Consider the following 22,715-nt stretch of genomic DNA (forward strand, 5'->3'; position numbering starts at 1 on the left):
CATCGGTTCTTGTGATGAAAAGAAAGAACAGCTGTGTATGTGCATGTATGTGTGGGTGTGTGCATAATTTTATACACACTCATTCATGAATTGAAAACCTCTTACTAGTGACCCAGTTGAAATCCAGCTTTCCATGATTGGTTTCTTCTTCAGATCCCAGGGCTTGCAGTGCCAGTTGGAGTTTCTTTCGATGAAGGGAATGCTTGATTCCAAGCTCCTGAAATAGCAAACAGAAACACTGGCATTACAGCTCTGTCAACATAGGCTGGCGGCCATTGGCAAATGATGCCAATACCTCCAAAATCAAGCTAGTATTAAAGACTCAATAATTACATTAAATCAGAATACTAACCCCAGCTATAAAATGTTGCTGAATAAAAGGCTCCTGAAAAGCCAAGACCACTGCAGTTCATTTAGTGGTATGTTAGATATTCCCACTAGGTTCCTTCCTGTGCAAGATTGGAACTGTAGGATGCATAATACCAATTCTACTCTCATTTCGTGTGTGTGTGCTAAGCCGCTTCGGTTGTGTCCGACTCTTTGTGATCCTGTGGTCTATAGCCCACCAGGGTCCTCTGTCCGTGGGATTCTCCAGGCAAGAACACTGGAGTGGGTTGCCATGCCCTCCTCCAGGGCATCTTCCCAATCCAGGGGTCGAACCCACATCTCTTATATCTAACATGCATTAGCAGATGGGTTCTTTACCACTAATGCCACCTGGGAAGCCCACTCTTATTTTGCACCAGATGTTAAACAATTGGGAAGAAATGTTAAATAACTGGACATAAAATGTAAGGCTTTTCTCCCTTGTGCAAAGTGCAATTGAGTTGCACATATTACATTGAGAAGATGGACCAATGATAAAGCCGCAGAATGGTTTTGAGAATATGAACTGAAACTTTATGATTATGGCTCTATAATGATTCTTTCATTAAAATGCCCAGTGGCTTAAGTGTCTCAAAGGAATCATTAAGACCAGGTCCTCCCTTTTTAAGTCCATGAGATAAAATAAGCACAAAGCAGGGAACTCAAGCTTTTTGCAGAGTACTTACTAGCACTACTCACTTTCCTTTCTGGAAAATAAAACAAGCCTATGTTCACATTTTCTCTCTGTCTCCAACACATAAACAAAATAGAGGCATTCACCTTCTCTAGGTCTTGTTGAGAAGCCTGCAAAAGTGTCTGGCCAGATGCAATCCAGTGCTTGCCAGAATTCAGGTAGGACCCCAAGCCCTGTTCCACCAGCCAACTGCAAACCTGATCCTTGGTCCACTTGGCAAATGGCATATCCAAGTCACTAAGGGAAAATGAACAATCATATGAAAACAATTCAAAGCCAATCCTGTAACTTATCATGAAGGTGGAACAACTGTATGTTTAATAGATACAGAGATTCCCATCTGACTATGAAAAGTCTAATTTTTAGGATGTATTTGGTGAAGGAAATGATACTTCCTCACAAGGGAGATGAACGCTCCCTTGTGTCAAACAAAGCCACAAAAGATTCAACATGACTTAAGAAGACCTTGTTCTATGGAAGAAGACTGAGTTAAACGCACAGATCAAGGTATTATACTAGTACCAACCAATGTTGTTTAGAGGTTGAATCTTCAGAGAACACTAGATCAGACTGAAGGAAACTCAAGTCTAACTTGAATTAACTTTAGTAGAACTACAATTTCTCTCCACATGGTATTCAATGAAAAGAGGGCAATATGCCATTCCTGAGTGTGAGATAGTGCAATCAAAGTAAATTTTTGCTTTCTTTTGCTATTTTTAAATTAATTTTTAACCTGGAATCTAGTTGGTTTATAATATTGTATTAACTTCTTATGCTATTTTTACAAATGGCATTCTTGTTTGGAAAAAAAACAGTGTGGCAACAAATAAGAAAATTTCTTTTTAAAGCAGCACAAAGAGTTCCTCTACTGTGTACAAGAGAACATATGGCAAACGAGACTGCTCCATGTTTGAAGAAGGCCAAAGAGTTTCCTCCTTGACGAAACCGGTGCCCAGTGTTCTGTCTGGTGGGAGGGACCATGTGTGAAAGGTTTCCAGCCTATTTTCTTTTTTAAGATTTAGTATCAATGACTTGTGCTATATGTTTGCCAACCACACCCTTTGATGTTTAGCAAGTCTGTGGAGCAGTTCCAAACCAGCCCTAAACTGGGATAAAGGTGTAGGAAAAGTTCTTAGAGTCTTAACAGTACACAGTCCTGATAAACTGAATTCCAAAACCATGTATGTCTTTTAAGTGCTTTCACATTATATATTAACTGTTAATGTTTGGTGGTTTAGTTGCTAAATTGTTCCCGACTCTTGCAATCCCATGGACTGTAGCCTGCCAGGCTCCTCTATCCATGGAATTCCCCAGGTAAGAATATTGGAGTGGGTTGTCATTTCCTTCTCCACGGGATCTTCCTGACCCAGGGATCAAACCCAGGTCTCCTGTGCTGCAGGTGGTCCCCTGCACTGCAGGCAGATTCTTTACCGACTAAGCCACCAGGGAAGCCCTGTTAATGTACACTGAACAGTTATTTTTTTGCCAGATACTTAAAGCGTATCAACTCATTCAATCATCACAATCATCTTTTGGGGGTAAGTACTAATTCATATTATGGGAAACAGAGGCAGAGAGCATGAAAGTAATAGGTTAAGGTCACTCAGCTTACAAGAAGTGGTGAAGTCAGAAATCAGGTCCAAGCAGTCTATCTCTAGAACCTATTCTCTCTTTTTCCCCCTTAATTATAGTTGAGTTACAATGCTGTGTTAGTTTCTAGTGTGAAGTTAAGTAATTTAGATATATAAATATATATATATTCTTTTTCATATTCATTTCCATTACAGTTTATTATAGGCTTTTGAACATGGTTCCCTGTGCTATACCGTATGACCTTGTTGTTTATCTATCATATATATACTAGTTTGCATCCGCTAATCCTAAACTTCCACTCCATCCCTCCCCCATCTCCTCTTCCCCTTGGCAACCACAAGTCTGTAGAACCTATTCTTAACCACTACACTTTCCCATCTTTCCAGAGCTATGCTTTAGAGTTCCTATAATTACTTTTTATGTAAAATTTAAATCCAAGAGCCATTCTAGTACAGATGTTGCTGACATTTCAGCTCAGGTTACTCACCTAGCTCACAGAGCCCTCATCTTCTGTATAGTTCCTCATTAACCACAGCCAAACAGCACTAGTCTAAGGATGACAGAAGCTTCCGTAGGTGCAGCAGTAAGCAATGGATTCAGCTGTCTAACCCAGGGTCAATAATAACACTGCAGATGCTCACAAGACCTTGATGCTTGGGAGGTGATGCAAATGTCCATTCATGTGGCTGCTCCTACCTGTTAGACTGTCCCAAATCACGAGACCACCCCAATCGGGGCCCCGCAGTTGCCCTTGTCCCTCCTCTTTTGAATTCAGACTCAGACATGTCATCTGGGTTGAATGTAGTGGACTGACTTCTCCTAAGTCTGTAAAGAAGACACAGCACATTAGACCTGAAGATGTCTTTGACTTTAATTTGAACATTTTAAACTGATGCTTATGTATGTATGGTTAGAAAAGACATTTGGATTTAAACTTTGAGACTCAAAGAGTTAATGAATCCCATCACAATCTTCCCTCTGTAAAAGGATCACAAAAGCCCTAAAATGTTGTAACCATTTTTAGCCAGTTTGCCAATCATCCCTACATTTGAGCCACATATAAGACAAAGCTCTGTTACTTACTTTCCGAAGAGTCTCATAATACCCCGGGATTTTTTTTTGGAATCTGGAGATGGTGGAGACATCTGGAAGGCACTACTTCCCTGTGAATTTTTCGGCCGAGAAGATACACCAGCCAGATCTAGGTGCTCCGGTGTCTCCTTCTCTGTTTCAGCTATTCCAAGAACAGAATATACACTTGATGAATTTTAAAACATGGGTGAACATGCCTAGGTGTTAACCGCCGTGGTTTAAGCAACTATTAAGAATTCTTCTTCTGTTGATCTATAAACCAGTGACTTAGAAAGAGCACCCTGCAAATATTAAAAATGGAACACAAATCTACATCCTACTCTACCATCTACTTCATTGTGTATCAAGTTTATTAACTTGGAAATTATATCTCCTTTGAGATCAAAGGTAAAATAGCATTATCATACTCTTTCCTTAACTGATTTGAATCCATAATGAAATCATTCTCGAAATTGCTGCAGTGCTTGGTACTGTTGACTACTTCCTACAAAGCCATCATCTCCTTTAGCTTCCTGACATAACAAGCTCCTAGATCTGCCATCTGAAAATTTCTTTGCTGTAGCGCTGTTTTCTCTTCCTCTTTCACTCCAAGATTCTCTCCTGGGTTCCTTCTGCAGGATCTTTTAACAGACTCACTCACTCTATGCTCAGCACGAAATGATGGCTTTGCTCATTTCATGAACAAAGCAACTGGTATCAGAATCTCTGAGCCTAAAAATCTCTCTCCCCAGCTACATTCAGTATCTGAATGTCAGTGGATATTCCCAATTTGATGTGCCAAGAGTACCTGGGACTTAACAAATCCATCCAATTTTCCTGAGAGTCTTCTTTTACATTTTCTTATTTCATATTTCATTAATACCAGGTAATTTTCTCCCTGTTACTCCAGTCTAACCTGTTTGTCATTTTCTTTTCATTCCCTTCTCCCCTTTGGCATTTACATCGAGTTGGTTACCAAGTTCTGGGAATTCTTTATTTAAGAAATTTATTCTTAATTATAACCTGTTATGTTCCAGGAACTAAGAAAAGAATGAACTGGATAGTCATAAATTTTTCTTAATGAAATTATTTTTCTTTTGATAGGAAACTAGTGCCTGTTGATTTTGCTTTAAAAGAGTAACACCCAAATCTGTTATCCTCAGACTTCCCAGCATCAACTCTCCTCATTTGTTTAGCTGTTGATCTCACACTAGCAAACACAAGGATGCTGATTCCTCGATGTGAGAACACGCACTTTTACAGAGCAAAGTAAAAGTTGTACAAAAATCACAGGGACAGTGTTTCAGCAAGATCTAAAAGTTGCAGAGGCTGACTTGTCTATGAAGCAGAGCTGTGATTACAGGTTATGGTAAGCAGCATTGACTGGCCTCTCAGTATCAACAATACGTTTCTCCTAAGAAAGATGCAAACACATTTGAGAACAGTTGTCTGGATAGATCATTTTCATTCATCCTGTGTATATGCTGGACATTTAAGGCAATGAAGAGAGAGAAGTCACTTTTGTTGACCCATATTAACATGTGGATACCTATACAAGGTAATAGGACCCACTGGGAAAATCAAAGGAATCTATCCATTCAAACCCTACAGCCACGATAAGAGGTACTGGGGTCTCTGAAAATGCTGCCCAGCTCTCCCTCATTTTAAAAGCATCCTGTTTTTATTTATTTTGAGGATAACCTCCCTACCACTGTATTCTTTAAAAAGGAAAACTGAGCTTTCCCTCTCCTAAAATCGCTTTGGGGGTAATTCCTCAGATATTGCTATAACTAAATGTCACCTCCATCTTCAAAGTAATATGTCAGAAGGATGTTCCTCTAAGAAAAGTAAGTCTAAAATGATCGTTTTCAGTGTTTCCCACAGACCTGTTCAGCTAAAAACATTTCTTCCTGGAGTCTGGGGAAATGTTACCATCAAGGAGGAACTGCAAGGCCCTGGGAGTTAGTGTGATATGATGTACTTTGGGGTGAAGGAGCTGGATTTATGACGCCAGGATATTCCTGCCCTGCACTTTGCCGGCTGCTGGGCACATCTAGGTCTTCACAGAGCTGCTTGCAAGGTGCCATTAGCATGGGTTACAGCAGCATTTAGGCTTAGAAGCGGAGGCTCTACAGAGAGTCCTGGTGAGCGGAAGGTGGAAGGAAACCTCTGGAGTAGAGGACTCCATTTTTTGATGCTGCCAGCTCGCTGTCTAGTGATCAGGATGCCAAGAGCAGGGATTAGCTTGGTTGGGAGCACAGCGCTGGCAAAGGCAGGCATGCAGGGGTACGGTACCTAAGGTGGGTGCACTGGCACTTCGTTTACGATCTTCAGAAATCCCAACAACGCACACAATCACACGCAGCCCAATGGAGAAAACACAGGGGAATGACAAAATGAAACACAGATCAAACTCCTACTCACAAAATACACACAGTGAGAGGGGAGCCACACTGCGCTTCCGATGCTACACACAGACTCCATTAGCAGTGTCAATACGGGGTGAATTTCAGAGTAGATGGGAAGCTGCTTGTAATGATGTCAGAGAGAGCCACGGGCTTTGGTTTTTCCTCTAAGTTTACACCCAGAACAGGGAGCAGAGTGAGAGAATTCACACCAAGCTATCTTTACCTCTGAATTAAGCCTGTGGAAGCATTTTTTAATTAACTTTTCCCCCCAAGTCATTCACCTTCATTTCTGAGAAAAAGAAATGTACAGATAGATGAATAAGGAAAGCGATTGATCTTTTCCTGACTCTGGAAGAATTAAGGAAATGGCATTTTGGCCACACATACCCAAGTTTGGCGCGCTTGCTGTCCTCTTGTTACTTTTGATTTTAAAAAAACCACGACCAAAGGAAGATCTGGCTTTCCGAGTGCCAAAGGGATTGTCATCCCCGGAAGCATCATGTCCTGGAGCTTTGGGAGGGAGGGTCCCAAAGGGACTGCTCTCTACTGGAGCTTTATCCTGAGAGAGAAGTAGTGATGACTGTGACACAGCATGAACATGCATAATTACTGGTACACAGCAGTACCAAATATGTTACGCACGTGACTCTAGTTAACAAAGGATTACTGAACTAACACATTAACTATGAATGTCAAATGTCCTGTTAGAAGTTTAAAAAGTCAATTCTGATTTTTACTTAAGGAACAATGACACAAACATGGTCATCACCAATCTTAATCCATGTGTTTAGGGCTTCAAGTATTTAGGATAGATATAGACATTCTCAAATTTTATTTTAATTTTATTTGCCTCATTCCCTCAAAGACGCAGAGATAAAACATTACATCACTGGAGTAGTGGTAGATTTCCTACTTTCCTAACAATCATGACAAAGACCTGGTTATGATATAGTTCACAGTCTTTATAATTACAACAATAAAATCCCAATACAATGTAATTATTCTATAAAGTAGACATTAGTTCTGACCTTCTATACCAGCAGTATAAGAACTTTTCTACTCCAGTTAAATATTTCCTCTCAAAGAATTAATGATAAAATGAAAGCACAATCAGCAACTATTTAAGATATATAATTTTGAAATGGGGTTCTGGGTTATATTCATATCTCACCTTCAAGTTACCAAACATGGATTACCAGTTTTCAATGACTGTGATACATTAAAATATGATTAACCATTAAAACTATATACACTGAAATTAAATTTATCTTGATTGATTCAAAAGCCACTTCAGATCCTCACAATATTTCAAAATCCTTATCAAGAATTTTAACTGTGACTTTAAATACAGGCATACCTCATTTTATCGCATCACCCTTTATTGTGCCTTGCCGATATTGTGTTTTTAACAAACTGCAAGTGTGTGGCAGCCCTGCATTAGTGCTATTTTTCCAAAAGCATGTGCTCACATTGTGTCTCCATGACACATTTTGGTAATTCTCAATCTTCCAAACTTTTCCATTAATATTATATTTGTTAGGGAAATCTGTGATCAGTGACCTTTGATGTTACTATTATAAAAAGGTGACAGCCCGCTGAAGGTTCAGGTCATGGTTAGCGTTTTCCAGCACCTTTTAATGAAGGTATGTACATGGTTTTTGCTCATATCATGCTACTGCAGATGTAATAGATTATGGTAGTATAACGTAAATATAGCTTTTATACACACTGGGAAACCAAAACATCTGTGTGACTCACTTCACTGCAATATTTGCTTTATTGTGGCAGCCTGGGCCTGAACCTATAATATCTCCGAGGTCTGCCTGTAACTTAATTTTGAGCTTTCTGGTTATTTAAATTGATAATTATACTGTTTCAGTATTATCCAAGGATTCTTTTGTCTGCATGTTCTCATTTCGTGAACATCTCTTGTCCTCTCTCTCTTTTCTGCAAAAATACAGAGAAGGACAAAAGAAAGGCAAGAGAGAAGAGCAAACAGAGAGAAACAAGCTTTTAAGGTAGCTATTTTTCTCTACATTTCTACCATTCATAGTAACTAAACATGTACAGATGCCACAGTTCAGTGATTCTGTTATCTATGTCTCAATGCTCTATATCAAAATCATTTCACATCACTTACTAAATTAGCAAGACAAAAAGAACAATGACTTGAATTGGGACTGGATCTACTTTCTGTGCTTTGTCAGTTACACCTACTCATGACTCAAGGCAGTAAGAGCCAACAGTCGAGAGACTGCATCTGGAGAGAGCGTGCTTACCAGACTGTGACCTGCGCAAGGCTAACATTTGAAAAACAATAAAGAAGAGCCAGAACCCATGTTGACGATGCCTTTAAAATACCAGCATGTCTGCTGTGGATAGACACTGGTTATAAACAGCTGGTGATCTTTCTAAGAAGGAATTTTTGTGAAGTGTAAGGAAACCCAGGTTTGGTTGTTACTGTCATCAAGTAGCATAGCCAAGAGTTCGGAGCTTCGCCTTTATTTTGTTCTTATTGATGTGAAAGTCATATAACATAAAAGTAACTATTTTAATTTTTGGCTGCGCCACATGGCTTGTGGGTTCTTGATTCCCCAACCAGGGATCAAACCCATGACTCCTGCATTGGAAGTGCGGAGTCTCAGTCACTGGACCAGCGAAGTCAAAAGTAATGATTTTAAAGTGAGCAGTGCAGAGGCATTCAGTACATTCATGGTGTTGGAACCAACACCTCTACCTGGTTCTAAAACATCTCCATCATTCTAAAGTAAAACTCCTTATGCACTACGCAGTTTCTCCCCATCCTCTCTCCTCCACTCCTGGTAACCGCCAATTTGTGTTCTATCTCTATGGATTTACTTATTCTGGTATTTTACATAAGTGAGATCATATAATATGTGAACTTTTGTGTTGAGCTAGATTCATTTGGCTTGTTTTTCAGATTCTAAGAATTTTGCTTTATTAGAGACATTTAAGTGGTCTTATGTTTTATATATGAAGCAATCTTATGCATTATGTATTAAGAAGTCTGACGCATGTATTAGACTCTCAAACATTTCTACATTGTAATCTGGACATAAAACTTACTTCGGAAGGCTTTGGAATAGACTCCTTTTCCTGTTCAAAACAACAATAGTAGTTAAGTATTGTTATAGGAATTAATCGATTTAGAATTTCTCACATATAATTCAACAAATTGAAATAAATTTACATCTATTTCAGGGCTACAAAATCTCATCTTTACTTATTTTCTGCAATACTTTATTAATTTCTCCACATTTGACTTTATGTTCTACTTTCAATCCTTTACACTCATATTCCTTAATATTTATCATTAACTGCAGTATCTAATACTTTTCCATTATTGAAACCACAAACGGGACAAGATGAAGATCCCTAAATATTTCGCCTCAGGGTAACAGACAGAAAAAACACAGGACCAACCCCGTCTGATGACTCTTTCTTCAGATTGCCCAGGCTGCTAGACTTCTGCAAACTTGAAATTCTAAAAATAACAACAATAATAATTATGATTAATAGTAAGTGGCTCTGGTGCCACTGCTTCTAAGTATAATGCCTTAGAAAGAAACTAAAATTGCATGTGAATGGAGTCCTGGTAATAAAAGAAAATCTGGATTCAGACAGACATTTATGTGCTTAACTAAATTATAATGTTTAGTTCTTTTAAAAGCAGGGGTGGTTAACTGTCCCGCCAATAACTCTAACTGTCCTGCGAACATTAGAATGGCTGGAAAAACACTTAGGACTATCCTGTGATGTCAATGTTCAAAAATAAACCAGTGTTTTCCACAGGCTAGTGGTGCCTCCTTTGCATATACACATTTACACCAGGAACTTTTAAAATGGTTGTGTACTTTTTATATCAATCCTTCTAATGAAAATAAAGGATGAAAAAGTATTACTTTTCAGTTCACAAAGGAATCAGTTTTCTGAGTCTGGCAAAGCACTTTATTTTACAGTCCTACTGAAGCATAATAGAGGAATCCCTGTTGTGATAAAAATTTGTATAAAACCTTAGTGAAAGCACAGTGAGAGTGTGAACACCTGGGCAAGTCTTGCTCTACTCATAAGCTGCATTCAATATGCAGCTGTTGTTACTCAAACTGAAAGCAGGAATATGTGACCAGTTTAAAAACAAGACAGAATAAATAACTTTGCTCTAAGAGATCTCTTCAAGAAAATTAGAGATACCAAGGGAACATTTCATGCAAAGATGGGGCTCGATAAAGGACAGAAATGGTATGGACCTAACAGAAGCAGAAAATATTAACAAGAGGTGGCAAGAATACATAGAACTGTACAAAAAAGATCTTCACAACCAAGATAATCATGATGGTGTGATCACTCACCTAGAGTCAGACATCCTGGAATGTGAAGTCAAGTGGGCCTTAGAAAGCATCATTATGAACAAAGCTAGTGGAGGTGATGGCATTCCAGTAGAGCTCTTTCAAATCGTGAAAGATGATGCTGTGAAAGTGCTGCACTCAATATGCCAGCAAATTTGGAAAACTCAGCAGTGGCCACAAGACTGGAAAAGGTCAGTTTTCATTCCAATTCCAAAGAAAGGCAATGCCAAAGAATGCTCAAACTGCCGCACAACTGCACTCATCTCACACACTAGTAAAGCAATGCTCAAAATTCTCCAAGCCAGGCTTCAGCAATACATGAACTGTGAACTTCCAGATGTTCAAGCTGGCTTTAGAAAAGGCCAGAGATCAAATTGCCAACATCTGCTGGATCATGGAAAAAGCAAGAGAGTTCCAGAAAAGCATCTATTTCTGCTTTATTGACTATGCCAAAACCTTTGACTGTGTGGATCATGATAAACTGCAGAAAATTCTTCAAGAGATGGGAATACCAGACCACCTGACCTGCCTCTTGAGAAATTTGTATGCAGGTCAGGAAGCAACAGTTAGAACAGGACATGGAACAACAGACTGGTTCCAAATAGGAAAAGGAGTATGTCAAGGCTGTATATTGTCACCCTGCTTATTTAACTTTTATACAGAGTACATCATGAGAAACGCTGGGCTGGAAGAAGCACAAGCTGGAATCAAGATTGCCAGGAGAAATATCAATAACCTCAGATATGCAGATGACACTCTCCTTATGGCGGAAAGTGAAGAGGAACTAAAAGGCTCTTGATGAAAGTGAAAGTGGAGAGTGAAAAAGTTGGCTTAAAGCTCAACATTCAGAAAACGAAGATCATGGCATCTGGTCCCATCACTTCATGGGAAATAGATGGAGAAACAGTGGAAATAGTGGCTGACTTTATTTTTCCGGGCTCCCAAATCACTGCAGATGGTGACTGCAGCCATGAAATTAAAAGACTCTTACTCCTTGGAAGAAAAGTTATGAGCAACCTAGACAGCATATTGAAAAGCAGAGACATTACTTTGCCGACTAAGGTCCGTCAAGTCAAGGCCATGGTTTTTCCAGTAGTCATGTATGGATGTGAGAGTTGGACTGTGAAGAAAGCTGAGCACCGAAGAATTGATGCTTTTGAACTGTGGTGTTGGAGAAGACTCTTGAGAGTCCCTTGGACTGCAAGGAGATCCAACCAGTCCATTCTAAAGGAGATCAGCCCTGGATGTTCTTTGGAAGAAATGATGCTAAAGCTGAAACTCCAGTACTTTGGCCACCTCATGAGAAGAGTTGACTCATTGGAAAAGACTCTGATACTGGGAGGGATTGAGGGCAGGAGGAAAAGGGGATGACAGAGGATGAGATTGCTGGATGGCCTCACCAACTCGATGGATGTGAGTTTGAGTGAACTTCGGGTAATGGTGATGGACAGACAGGGAAGCCTGGCGTGCTGCGATTCATGGGGTCACAAAGAGTCGGACACGACTGAGTGACTGAACTGAACTGAACTGAAGATACAGGATAATGTAATATACTAACAAACTTTTAAAAGGCATTTCTCATGTATTTATGTGTAAATAAGTTACTAGAAATGTCAACTAATAAAAAAACGATAATGGAGAAAAAAGATCTCATCTTTGAGTATAGTTCTGAAAATATTTTCCTAATTTCATCCAGACTTTAACCTGGATAAATGTAGCCATTAGGTCAGCTTATTAAGCTGAAAGTACAAAATACCAGAGCAGCCTTACCAGCTGCTGTGATGCTTTTCTGACAGACATACTCAAAATATAGGTCAGTACAAAAATGAAAATTAAAGCACTGAACTTCACATGAAAATTGATGAAGGAAGGCTCAAGATCAGCAGAAAGCTGGCATGAAATAATGGTAAAAGAGCAAGTATTTATTTGTTTCTTCACAACCCCCACCCCCACCCGCTCCAGTCATTACGGCTGCATTCACTTATGCAGGCCTCAGGGTCACCTGTTTCTAATACTAATCATTGTTAGTGTAACACACTTTTTGTGTCCCAAGCAGCAATCATATTTTTCATATTTGATAAAACAGAACTTACGCAAGACTATCACACAGTTGAGTTTCAGCAGCAGAACCAATTCCATCACTAAAATATTGCAAAAAGAAATTGATGAGATTTATGGAAAAAAAAAAGACTCTATATTCCAAGTGAACAAAACTGTCAATGACAAAAAATTGTGCAAAAACAGTTACCTCTCTCTCTTTCGATATTCTACTTAATTTTATTTAGTCTAATTGAAAGATTAGGCAATTAATTTGGGAACACATTCCCCCCACATTCCATTTGCCCAGGGAGAGACTATCGTATCCTTGTCTTGGCTCCTTGACAACATCTTTCAAACAGTCTCAGGAACATGACTGTTGCTATTCTCCTTGCAGCCCTTTGATGGCCACCTGGGACCTACGATATACAAGCCAAGGTCCCTCTCTAACCTGATCAGCATACTTCCCCGGCCGAACCTCCAGTTACTTCCTGCTTCACACCTCTTATTTTAATAATTCAGAACTGCTGTGGGCCTCCCTGGCCTGTGTCTTGCTGTTTCTTGCTTCTCTGGGTAAAAGATTACGTCTATAAATAAGTGCAGGCCACTCCTGCTTTTGGTGGATCTACTTTTTTGAGTATTCATATTGCAGTGTTAGGTCATAAATGACATACCTCTCCTCAAATGAAGTCTCTGGCTTAGAAGGCAATTTTGCTTTTTCAGAAGTTTCCAAGCCTTTAGATGCTGGCAATAATGAAGGGATTGAAACTTGCAAGATGCTGGTATGGAACTGTAATGTAATAATAAAAAACCCCAAATCAATCCATCAAACAGAACATAAGCCACAGAGTAACAAAGAGATAAATAAGACAAGTGGTCTATTGCTAAAATTTCATACACCTGTGTTTAGAACTCTATCCTTATATTGATATAATGGTTTTAGGACATAAACATCCAGATGTGGTAATCAGAGGAAACATTCAGAAGAAGTTAATGTGCATTTGAAGAAGACACCAAATATTGAGAAGAAGACATAATAAATACCATTAAGAAAGTTAACAGTAAATCCTAACCACGTTAAGCCCTGACTGACATCTTGGCCCTGACACACTTGACTAAGCGAACTTGACCTTAGGCAAGTCACTTAACTGTGCATTCATTTTCTCCCCTATAAAATGATAATGTCAATGCCTACCTTACAGGGTTGCAATAATTGTAGATGAAATTTGGTTAAAGAGTTTTGTAAACAAAGCACTATTTTCACTTTAATTTCTACCATTAGTCTAATATGGTAGTTAATTATTCTATATGTGCACAGGTTAACTAACTTCAGTTAACAGAACTGATGAAAAGTGTCATTAAAACAAATTATAATAGATTTTGTGGGTACGCTACTTAAAACACAAAGCTTAGTAGTAACAATATTATAGCAAAAATAACAAAAAAGCATAATATATCTTCTTCCCCAAATGCTTTGCATATTCTAAGGATGGATTTTGTGAAAGGCTTTCTAAACACAGGTTTTCAGTAATTTCTGACAATTAGAGAGCAGTTAGATTGTGAGCCACACCATGAAGAAATAAATGAAGCACTTAAAAAAAAATTCCAGTATAAAATGGAAAAAACTTGCCTCAATGAACTCATTTTTGAAAGTCAACCAATCCAAGACAGCTCTTGGCTTCTGGGAGTAAGTTAGTCAGGTAGGGACCCAGGCCAGGAACACACTTCTGAGTGCCAACCAGTCAACAACAGCCTCACCTTCACAACCACACACAACTGATGCCAGCTCACTCCTGCCACTGAAAGCCCAATGTCCCTGACCCACCAACAAACTCACTTACTTAAATAGGCAATAAAAACAGCTTTATGAGATTTGTTTCAGTTACTGAGTGGCAGTCCCATTCTATGATACTAGAAAAAGTTATAAAATGTGAAGTCTGTTAAGGATTGGGCACAAGATGGAGTCACTCATGCTAAGCCCTATATTAGCAAGCCTGGACATAACTGTATTTTCTATGCTCAGCTTTCCAAGACAAGGAAGGACTAGGTCAACCAGTCAGCACTTCCTGTTCAGTACAAGTTAACTGGCTGGGACCCAAGACCTCTATTCTATGTAAAGGAATAACCCTGCGTTACACCAATCAGCACAGGACAAGTAAGACTTCCCTTTTCTGCTCCACTCTGACTATAACAGCTGATGGGATGCTGCTGGATTCATGAATCACTGAATAAAGCCAACAGATCTTTAAAGTTTACCCAGATGAATTTTGTTCCTTAACAAGTAATATTATTATAAAATAGATTACTTCATTATCACTTTTTTCAGTTTGAATCATGATTCATTTCAGGCAATTTATTTAACCACCATACCCATTTTTGGACGTGCACTCATTTCCTTGGGTTCCTTCCTTGGGAAAAATAGCTATACTAGCAAATTGACCCATTTTCTAGATTTCCTTTAAAAATTTAGGGCTTTCACTCCAACCTCAAATTGCCCTCCTGACTTTTCTTTAAAGATGAGGCTGAACATCTTCAGTCATCCTAAAATCATTCTTGTTCCAAACTTCATTTCAGTTCAGTTCAGTTCAGTCGCTCAGTCGTGTCCGACTCTTTGCGACCCCATGAATCGCAGCATGCCAGGCCTCCCTGTCTATCACCAACTCCTGGAGTTCACTCAGACTCACGTCCATCGAGTCGGTGATGCCATCCAGCCATCTCATCCACTGTCGTCCCCTTTTCCTCCTGCCCCCAATCCCTCCCAGCATCAGAGTCTTTTCCAATGAGTCAACTCTTCGCATGAGGTGGCTAAACTATTGGAGTTTCAGCTTTAGCATCATTCCTTCCAAAGAACACCCAGGGCTGATCTCCTTCAGAACGGACTGGTTGGATCTCCTTACAGTCCAAGGACTCTCAAAAGTCTTCTCCAACACCACAGTTCAAAAGCATCAGTTCTTCAGCACTCAGCTTTCTTCACAGTCCAACTCTCACATCCATACATGACTACTGGAAAAACCATAGCCTTGACTAGAGAGAACTTGTTGGCAAAGTAATGTCTCTCCTTTTCAATATGCTATCTAGGTTGCTCATAACTTGTCTTCCAAGGAGTAAGAGTCTTTTAATTTCATGGCTGCAGTCACCATCTGCAGTGATTTTGGAGCCCCCCAAAATAAAATCTGACACTGTTTCCACTGTTTCCCCATCTATTTCCCATGAAGTGATGGGACCAGATGCCATGATCTTCGTTTTCTGAATGTTGAGCTTTAAGCCAACTTTTTCACTCTCCTCTTTCACTTTCATCAAGAGGCTTTTTAGTTCCTCTTCACTTCACTTTCTGCCATAAGGGTGGTGTCATCTGCATATCTGAGGGTATTGATATTTCTCCCGGCAATCTTGATTCCAGCATGTGCTTCCAAACAGTATCTGTCATTAACCTACAATTCACATAGTGAAGACTTTTTTGGTAAAGATATGAGGTTATCTGGGTATGTCCCATTTGGAACAGCAGCTGCTTTCAACAAATGGAGCACATGCCGTGGCCATCATACATTATTTTTTCTTTTAGTGTAAATATTTAACAACTAGAGAATTCTTCCCTCTAAAATAATTCTTATTCCTTAACTAATTCCTTAGGTTTTTTTCCCTATCAGTTTTATTAAAAAAATCTATGATAAACCTAGACAGTATATTAAAAAGCAGAGATATCACTTCACCAACAAAGGTCTACATAGTCAAAACTATGGTTTTTCCAGGAGTCATGTACAGATGTGAGAGCTGGACCAGAAAAATTGCTGAGTGCCAAAGAATTGATGTTTTCGAATTGTGGTGCTAAAGAAGCCTCTTGAGAGTCCCTTGGATGGCAAGGAGACCAAACCAGTAAATCCTAAATGAAATCAACCCTGAATATTCACTGGAAGGACTGATGCTGAAGCTGATGCTCCAATAGTTTGGCCACCTGATGCGAAGAGCCAACTCACTGGAAAAGACCCTGCTGCTGGGAGAGATTGAGGGTGGGAGGAGAAGGCGGCAGCAGAGGATGAGACAGTTGGATGGCATCATCGACTCAATGGACATGAGTCTGAGCAAACTCTGGGAGATAGTGAAGGACAGGGAAGCCTGGCATGCTGCAAGTCACAGGATTGAAAAGTTTTGGACACGACTTGGCAACTGAACAACAACTGACATATAGCCACTGTGAAAGTTTTAGGTGTACAGGATAATGACTTGACTTACATACACTTTATGTGATTGCCATAGTTAAGTTTCATTAAATTAACATTTATTATCTCATATAGATAGGTGAAGAAAAAGTTTTTCCCTTACGATGAGGACTTCTAGGATATACTCTCTTTTCAACTTTCAAATACACAATACAGTGTTAACTATAGTCATCACGTTGTACATCACATCCTAGTACTTACTAATAGCCTTTGTACCTTTTGACTACCTTCATGCAGTTCCCCTTCTCATTAATACCTTTTTAATGACACATTTCAGCTAAGAGAAATGTTGTTTTCTCATTGAACTGTTTCTCATTCAATTGAAATTTTGTATTTTCATTATGTAATTATGAGCAACATATATAAAAAGTAAAGATGCTATTTGATTCCTTCTCACAATTTCCTATAATAAAATGTTAGAAGAGAGATGACCAAAGAAGGATCTGTTAAACATAAAGGAGCCAAGATTTAATTGAAAAATCAAACTGTTTCTCATTCCTAGTTTCCCTAGATGGAACACTACATATTAAAATTAAGAAATGGTTTCAAGGCCAAGATCAAGCACAGGTGTTGTCAGGAAAACAGCCTTAAGATGAAGCCACAGGTGTGGCTTTGTTAAGAGAGGAAAATTTGAGGTGATGCTCTCCTTGAACCTTTCAAACAGGTCAAAAAACTCTAAAGATAAAGGGATATCTCATAGTGGCCTCACAGGGAACCTAAGGTTATGAAGGCTTTTTTGTGAAGATATTTGTGGATATGATTTTATCTAATGCAGTGAATTATACATTGATTCATAAGAAATTCTAAATGTTTAAAATATTCTGTTAATTTAGACTGAAGGGAATATAGCTAGTAGAAAATGAGAAGAAATGAAGGTTCTGTGACCTAAATGCACACTCAACAGAAAGCGCTGCTGCTGCTAAGTCACTTCAGTCATGCCCGACTCTGTGCGACCCCATAGACGGCAGCCCACCAGGCTCCTTGAGGCATCCATGGGATTTTCCAGGCAAGAGTACTGGAGTGGGGTGCCACTGCCTTCTCCACAACAGAAAACTACTCATCTGCAAATAGAGGTTTCTTCTTATTAAAACAGAAGGATGGCTCAAAAGGAAGCCAAGCACCTAGAGGACTAGGCTCCACGGAATTGCTATGGACTAGTGACACACGTGTGTCTTGTATTTCTCTATTTTTCAATGGGAGTGCCTACAGCAGCTACATTATGTCTATCCCACCACTGTGTGCTGTATGTGTGGGGGACAGACAGCTCGTCCTTTAAGTTCCAGGTTCCTTAAATAGAATGGAATGGTATTCACAAAGCTGTGCCCAAGAAAATGGACCCAAAGAGCTTCATCTATAACTTGACCTGATCTGTACGACAAGATCCAGGGATGCTGATGCCAAATTGGGAAGAGGCTGAGGGGTATTTGAAGAGGAGATGAATGTTATTTTCCATGGGAGAGGGATATAAATTGTTGGAGCCAGACAGCCAAATATGGTTGCCCCAATATATCCCACCCTATGTATTTGTATGATATTGGCACTTGTTCATCAAGAGGTAGAGTCTATGTTCCCACTCTTTGAATCTGGATGGACCTGTGACCATAGAAGAGATTCTACATGACTTCTGAGATAAGTCACAAAAGGTGGTAAAATCTGCCCAGTCCTCTCCTCGGGATGCTCATTCTTAAGACCCACCAGTACACGACAGGAAGCTAAGCAATCATATGCGGTTGTTCCAGTCTGAGTCTCAGCTGAAGTCCTAGTCAATAGTCTGCCTCAACCACCAGACAAGTGAACAGAGTAGGCTTCAGATGACTCAAGCCCCTAGGTTTCTAACCATTTCAGCTGATGTCCAGGGGAGCAAAGACATGATGTTCCTGCCAAGCCCTGCCCAAACTGTAGATTCATCAGCAAAACCAATGTTGTGGTTCAAGCCACAAAGTTTTGGGGGTGGTGTGCAGCAGATAACAATAATAGATTTTGGTGCCACTTTGAAGTGAAAGTAATATAAGTGAGTTTAAGACTGTTCATTTCCCTCAAGCTGCTTTTTTCAAGTTTAACAAATTGAAGGGGAAATTTTCTTCTTTTTTTAATTTGAAAGTAGTCACTATTTATTAACTGATCAGATTACAAAAATAATCATGGTAGACACCCTAGTTCAAAAGACTTGTTGATCTGGTCTACTGTACTGCCAGCATCTCCACCTTCTACAAAACATGTGGCCCTTCTCTTCATTCCACCTTGTGAAGACAATTTACAGGGCTGTAGGAAGGTGTTTGCTGCTTTAAAGCATTTTCCAATACTACAGATCCCACGAAGCAGATCTTTTATGCAGATGATACCATATTTACCAAGTGATCAAGCAACCAATGTGTAATCTGTCAGGGCAATTTACTTCTTATTGTTTTGCCATAACTAAGCTAGTCAATAATTCATTTGCTGACATCCAGTTTGGGTACCTCCACGCAATACCTGGCTCCACAATACCTAGCTTGTTAACCGAAGTCCATCACCTTTCTGTGTTACCATCACAAGTGACTAAAATTTATATACTCTCACTTTGCCCTCACTTTATTCATTGCCTACTTATTTTTTAGTAAGTAGATTATAATCTCATATTGAAGACTACATCCATCTCCAAAGGATTCATATGTCTTTCCCGAATTATATAAGTGATTTTGACATTGTCCAAGTCTTTATTTTTTTCCTTTTTAAACTTTTTATTTTGTATTGGGGTATACCCAATTCTTGGGGTCACAAAGAGTCAGACATGACTGAGTGACTGAACTGAACTGAACTGATACCCAATTAACAAACAATGTTGATAGTTTCCACTGAACAGCAAAGGGACTCAACCATACATATTCATGTATCCATTCTCCCCCAAACTCCCCTCCCATCCAGGCTGCCACATAACACTGAGCAGAGTTCCATGTGCTATACTGTAGGTTTTTGTTGGTTATCCATTTCAAGTATAGCAGTGTATACATGTCCATTCCAAACTCCCTAATTATCCTTTCCTTGATCTTTTCCCCTGGCAACCATAACCTTGTTCTCCAAGTCTGTGAGTCTATTTCTGTTTTGTAAGTAAGATCATTTGTATCATTTCTTTTTGGATTCCACATATAAGGGATGTCATGTGATATTTTTCCTTCTCTGTCTGACTTACTTCACTCAGTATGACACTCTCTAGATCCACCCATGTTGCTGCAAATTGACCAAACTTTTATTTATTAAAGAGAGGGGGAAAAAAAGATGTTTCAAATAAAGACCCAGAGGTCATAATGACTGCCAAGACAAAGCAAGTCTGTGATCCAACTGAGAAAAGAATCCATGTCTTTGTGGAAGCAACCTAGATGTCCATCAGCAGATGAATGGATAAGAAAGCTGTGGTACATATACACAATGGAGTATTACTCAGCTATTCAAAAGAATACATTTGAATCAGTTCTAATGAGGTGGATGAAGCTGGGGCCTATTATACAGAGTGAAGTAAGCCAGAAAGAAAAACACCAATACCGTATACTAACACATATATATGGAATTTAGAAAGATGGTAACGACAACCCTGTATAACGGACTTTTGGACACAGAGGGAGAGGGAGAGGTGGGATGATTTGGGAGAATGCCATTCTAACATGTATACTATCATGTGAATTGAATCGCCAGTCTATGTCTTCATGTTTGAAGACCCAGAGGTCATAATGACTGCCAAGACAAAGCAAGTCTGTGATCCAACTGAGAAAAGAATCCATGTCTTTGTGGAAGCAACCTAGATGTCCATCAGCAGATGAATGGATAAGAAAGCTATTCAAAGAATACATTTGAATTTAGAAAGATGGTAACGACAACCCTGTATGCGAGACAGCAAAAGAGACACAGATGTATAGAACAGTCTTTTGGATTCTGCGGGAGAGGGCGAGGGTGGGATGATTTGGGAGAATGGCATTGAAACATGTATAATATCATATATGAAATAAATCGCCAGTCCAGGTTCGATGCATGATACTGGATGCTTGGGGCTGGTGCACTGGGATGACCCAGAGGGATGGTACGGGAAGAGAGGTGGGAGGGGGGTTCAGGATGGGGAACACATGTACACCTGTGGCAGATTCATGCTGATGTATGGCAAAACCAATACAATATTGTAAAGTGATTAACCTCCAATTAAAATAAATAAATTTATATTAAAAAGAAAAGAAAAGAAAAAAAAAGAATCCATGTCTTTGATGTTGTCAATAGCACTTTAACTTGCAGTGACAGAGTCTCTTTAACATGAAGAAAGTAAGTCTGTAAATACCTCTTCTGCAGCACTTGTGTTAAATGGGTCATGACTGGGAGATCCCCTTACTGGCGTTGGCGACAGGTTTTTCTCCAGATCACTAAAGCCCTGCGCGTCCAGCAGGGTGGAGAATGAGCTGGAAGGAAGCAGGTCTTCAAAGTCACTGTCTTGGCCTAGGAAACAACAAAGCACAGAGTGGACAGCAACAGCTTTTCCCTTTTGGAGGAAGATAAGAATCCCAATGACCCTGAACATAGTTTTCTGATCCTTAAAAATCAAAGAGTCAACTTCTGGCATCCCTAAGAACAACAACATGTGCCCTAGGAACAGCATCTTAAACTGGGAGCACCTAAGGCCCAGGGGCTCTTGGGCCACATGGGTACCCAGCACTGGTTTTAATAGAGGTGATCAATTAATCAATAGTGGTTTAACAGATGTAACTATGGACTCACAGCACTGGCATTAAAGCTAATTTAGTCTGACAAGCCTTCTATAATTTTGTGGCAGCATTTGGGGCTTTAAATATTTCACTTCAGAAATAACTTGTGGAGGAATTCCAGTAGTACAAAAGTGATTCTAAACAGCAACAGAGTCACACACAACTCCATTTCTATCACCACTATGCTCTTGAAAAAAAATGTGCAAAGCAAAAAGGGAAAAGAGAAAAGATGATGACTCTTGGTCCTTAAGAGGGTTCTTTATGCCATTCATTTCATTTTAAAGCAGAAAGAATAATGACCTAATGGAAAAAAGCAATCACATAACCAGCAAAGTAGCAACTCTGAGAATTTTTTTTAACGTGTCTAGAAATGAAAAGGATGAAGTGCTGAACAGTGCCAGACATTCTTTTTTGAAAAACAGAATGGTCCTTCCAACTAGTCTTTAAATAACACAGAATGGCAAATCATTTACTTGTTTAAAGATACTAACTAGATATAGCTTTTTAATTTAGGTTTTATTAGATTTTTACTCTAATTTTATTAGAATCGAGGTATTCTTAGAATTGCCTGAGGATTTTCTAAGTAAATATAAATCCTACTGAGAAAGCACTGTTGATGAAACTCTTCATTAGAACAGGACATAATTTCCAATGGTTTATAAAAATCCTTCTGTACAGGGTTAAAAACTCTCTCTTTTAACAAGACTATTATATGCATAGATTAAAAAGGCAGAAAGAATTACATGAAAATGCCAGTAGCGATCATGCCAGTGCAATTATGAGTGATTTTTACCCCTTTTCTCTATTTTCTAAAAGTTTTACAATGTAGTCTAATTGCAGAAATTAATCTGCTCTTTCATTTTGAAACGTTATAGTATTGAGATTCTATAAAATTAAACAATGTTACAAATACTATGACTATGCAAAGCTACTATGTAAAATATTTACATAATAATTTTATGTAAAAATTAATTAGAGAATCTGTAATATTCCTTAAAAGAGACTCTTGTGAAGGCATAGAAAATGCTGAGTGATGAGAACTGTCATGATAATTATAGATTTATTTGCTCATTCAGATAACTATAAAGTCTTAATACATGTCAGGCCTCATGGACAAAAACATGAAGATCCATTTTGTTCAAAGATCGTGGTCCAGAGGATTTTCTTTCTTTGTGAACCCATCAAAATTAAAATTTCAAAATCCCAAGTGTTCCACAAGTACCTTCCCAAAGACTTATTTT

General features: G+C 39.1%; 1 protein-coding gene across 42 annotated transcripts in view; it reads right to left on the reverse strand.

Annotated features, from left to right (window-relative positions):
* The window catches only part of PPFIBP1 (PPFIA binding protein 1), a 206,946-nt gene that overhangs the window by 13,074 nt on the left and 171,157 nt on the right, over positions 1-22,715 (reverse strand). For 22 of the 42 annotated variants that reach the window (XM_060413265.1, XM_060413275.1, XM_060413285.1 and 19 more), the window contains 11 exons: positions 21,054-21,208; positions 13,211-13,326; positions 12,593-12,640; positions 9,577-9,637; positions 9,220-9,249; positions 6,520-6,691; positions 6,020-6,052; positions 3,737-3,887; positions 3,350-3,478; positions 1,147-1,297; positions 106-217 (listed from right to left, as the gene is read on the reverse strand). In XM_060413265.1, coding sequence (XP_060269248.1) covers positions 106-217; positions 1,147-1,297; positions 3,350-3,478; positions 3,737-3,887; positions 6,020-6,052; positions 6,520-6,691; positions 9,220-9,249; positions 9,577-9,637; positions 12,593-12,640; positions 13,211-13,326; positions 21,054-21,208 — 1,158 coding nt within the window. The remainder of the gene's footprint in view (positions 1-105; positions 218-1,146; positions 1,298-3,349; positions 3,479-3,736; positions 3,888-6,019; positions 6,053-6,519; positions 6,692-9,219; positions 9,250-9,576; positions 9,638-12,592; positions 12,641-13,210; positions 13,327-21,053; positions 21,209-22,715) is intronic. The other 20 variants (XM_060413279.1, XM_060413274.1, XM_060413278.1 and 17 more) reach the window with 1 other exon arrangement.

Source organism: Ovis aries, chromosome 3 (assembly GCF_016772045.2).
Source record: "Ovis aries strain OAR_USU_Benz2616 breed Rambouillet chromosome 3, ARS-UI_Ramb_v3.0, whole genome shotgun sequence".
NCBI classification, from domain to species: domain Eukaryota; kingdom Metazoa; phylum Chordata; class Mammalia; order Artiodactyla; family Bovidae; genus Ovis; species Ovis aries.